General features: G+C 66.0%; 1 protein-coding gene across 1 annotated transcript; it reads right to left on the reverse strand.

The window, feature by feature from the left end:
* Positions 1 to 1,138: 1,138 nt before the first annotated feature.
* Positions 1,139 to 3,221, reverse strand: ATP5F1D (ATP synthase F1 subunit delta). The gene is made up of 4 exons (XM_025456696.3): positions 3,081 to 3,221; positions 2,609 to 2,762; positions 1,890 to 1,978; positions 1,139 to 1,736 (listed from the first exon to the last, which is right to left on the reverse strand). Exons 1-4 carry the CDS (start codon positions 3,219 to 3,221, stop codon positions 1,614 to 1,616), a joined length of 507 nt encoding a protein of 168 aa, XP_025312481.1. The 3' UTR covers positions 1,139 to 1,613.
* Between the last annotated feature and the right edge of the window lie 89 nt (positions 3,222 to 3,310).

Here is a 3,310-nt window from a genome sequence, read left to right on the forward strand (position 1 = left end):
CAGGAGCTCTAGGACCCAGCCTCCCAAAACGAGGGAACAGGGACAAGCGGGCCTGCACCTGGGATCCCGTGGCTCTCGTGGCATCCTCTGGCCTGGGGGCCCCTGGGGGAGTGGGCGCCAGCCGCCTGGGCCTACCAGCCTGAGTGGGGGGGCCCAGACAGAAAGGCCCCCTAGCTGTGAGCTGGCCCGCAGACCCCCACAAGCACAGCTCCCGCCACCTTTATCCTCTGATGAAGCCACAGGACAGTCACTCACACGGGACCGTGACACACAAGTACACAGCCCATCTCTGCTGACAACATGCCCAGGGGTGGCCTCCCTATCACCTCCAGGCTGCTGATGACACATAGGAAGACCCGGACTCCCCTGCACACTCACCCCCCTGGAATCTCCTGCCAGCCTGGCTCAAGCTCAGGGCTTAGAAAAGGGGGTGAGAGAACCCCTCCCCCGAAATCTGCTGCTGGCCACCCAGAGTCAGCTTCTGGGCCACCCCTGCGGTTGCAAAAGGGAAGAAATGGAGCAGCACAGAAGCTGCCCAGTGCCAGGGCTGCCCCCGCCCAGCTGCTCCACCCCATCTGGGGCCAGCCCAGGGGCCGGGACCGCACAGAGGTGCCAACACCACTGGTGAGGAGGCGCGCGGCCAGCCAGGGCCACCCACAGGCCGGGGGAGCACAGGGCCGGGCCTCTGTGGGGCAGGCAGGATCCGCCTCTTCCCAGCGTGGCTGGGGCGGGCCCGGGAGCCACAGGGCAGACGGCACAGCCTGAAACCTGGCAGAGGTCCAGGTGGCTGTCCAGCAGCCCAGGCCTGGCCCGGGCCCAGCGCCCCGCCCCCGCCTGCTGTCTCCCCATGCCGCCCGGCAACCTGTGCCAATCCCCGCCCTCTTGGGATGATGGCAAACGCCCTGCCCACCACCGCCCCTGGCTTCGCTGGGTATGCTCCCCACACATCCCCACTCCCCGGTTTATTACAGACGCCCCAGGACCTCTTGGGCCGCGGCCTCCAGACTCTGGAGACCTGGAGACTGAAGCTGGTATCTAATGCCTCATCCCACCGCAGGGACGCACACGGCTGGAGAAAAGGCCAGGTGAGGTCGTGAAGACACCGTCCCAGGCAGGAGACAAAAGCAGCGTACACGAGTCAGGTCCCCGGTTTTTAATGGAAAGCTCGAGTTGGGGACAGGCTGTCCCATGAAAGTGGCTGGGAATGGGTCTCCACGCCAGGGTCTACGGGGCCAGAAGGATGGCAGGGGCGCATCAGGTGGGTAGCGACGGGCTGGAAGGTGGACAGTGAGCCCACGGTGGGGGTAACCCCCCCCCAAAAAAAAAAAGCAGAGCAAGGTCTCTGAGCTCAGCCCCAGTCAGCAGCCCCAACCCCCCCATGGAGCCTCAGCTTCCCGGGTTTGACGAGGCTGCTCCCAGCAGGAAGCTTAACGGGGCTGCCCCCTGGAGGCCAGCTTCGGCAAGACCGCGCCCTGCACGGGGCGCATCCCTCTAGAGGCTTTCTCACCTTCCGCCCATCCCGCCTCCCGCCATCACTCTGGACCCATGGGAGCTGGCCCAGCCTGCCAGGGACATGGGCCTCAGTTTCCCTGCTGGCAAGGGCCACGCACCGCCTACTCGAGAGCTTTCACCAGGGCCTCGTTGGCCTCGATGCGGATTTGGATCTCAGCCCTGGAAGCCTCATCCGCTGCCCCTGACAGCTCCGACTGCGCCTTCTCCAGATTCATCTTGGCTGCCTGCAGAAAGTGGGGAGTGGGTGAGGACCAAGCAGGGCCCCCCCAGCCTGCTGCCTGCCACCCCCACCCCAAACTCGGGATCCCTTCCCCGAAGCCAGTGACCTCCAGCACAACGCTGGCCTCCGCGGTACGTGATTCCTGTGAGACACTCACCCCCACGTCCAGCATGTCTAGTGTCACAGCCTCTTCAGCCAGCAACTGCACTGAGGAATCAGCGTTCACCGTGACTGAGCCACTGCTCACTACAGGAAGAAGATGATGTCAGGCCTCCACACCCACCTGCATGGACACGTTCAGCCCCCAAACTATAGAAGTGACTCCACAGACTGCCCCTAGGCTCTAGTGTGGAAAATAGACAGCTGCAGGGCAGGGAAAGTGCCCACGGGGCCCAGACGCACCTCCTGGGGCTAGACAGAGATAGCAGAGCCTGCACTTCACCCACCAGCCCAGCAGCTCAGCTAGGCTCAAGATGGCCAGGAGCTGGATGGGAATCCTGGCTGCACGTGGGAGTTGTGCTGGTGGAAGCACGTCTTGAGATCCAGTGTCCCACCCCTCCTAACCGGCTCCTGCTAGACAGATTTGGTTTCTGTCTCTGACACCTGTCTCCTCTCCACTCCCACCCTGATCTGCCACCAGCTTTTTTTTTTTTTTTTTAAATTTTGCTTATACATTCGTTAGAAACGCACAAAGAGAATCAAAGACACAGACAGAGGAGCAGGCTCCCTACGGGGAGCCCGATGCGGGGCTCGATCCCGGGACTCTGGGATCACGCCCAGAGCCAAAGGCAGGTTGAGCCCCCCAGGCGACCCTCCCTGGCAGCTTCTTAGCCGCAAGTTTGCTCTGTGAACCCAGCCCGGACCCACTGGACTCACCGAAGTATTTGGAGATGGTGCCGTCCTCGGCGTGGACAACCACCAGCCCGGGCCGCAGGACCTGCAAGGTGGGCACGTGCGCCGCCAGGATGCCAAAGGCTCCCGTCTGCGTGGGGACATCCACCTGCCGGACGTTCGCACCGTTGAAAAACACCTGGAAGACACACCGAGAGCAGGCGTGACTGCAGGCCGGCCTCCCAGCGCGGGCCAGGACCCGGAGCTGTAGCCCCGACAGGGGACAGGGCGCTCGCGCTGCCCTCCGGATGCCCCCCGCGCCGGCACCGAGCCCCCCAGCCCGTCCGCAGACACCTGCGGCGAGAGCCCCGGACCGCGCGGGACCGGGCGGGGGGCGGGGCGCCAGGGGGGGGGCGTGGGCCCGGGGTCCGCACCGCGCAGGGGAGGGGCACGGCGAGGGGCACGGGCAGGGCAACACCGGGTCTCCGCCGCGCCCGGGCCAGACCCGCCTCCGAACCTGCGTGGGTGACGCGAAAGTGAAGGACATCTGTCCCGGGGCCGCGGCCGGGGCCGGAGCCGCGGCGGCCTCGGCGTAGGCGCGGGCCTGGCGGACGAGGCAGCGCAGGCCGGGACGGCGGAGGACCGCGGCGGGCAGCATGGCGACGGCGGCGAGCGGACTCCGGCCGAACGCGGGCAGCCTGGAGGACGCGGAGGACGGCGCGCGGGGACCTCTGGGAAGAGAAGTCC

This window comes from Canis lupus, chromosome 20, assembly GCF_003254725.2.
Source record: "Canis lupus dingo isolate Sandy chromosome 20, ASM325472v2, whole genome shotgun sequence".
NCBI classification, from domain to species: domain Eukaryota; kingdom Metazoa; phylum Chordata; class Mammalia; order Carnivora; family Canidae; genus Canis; species Canis lupus.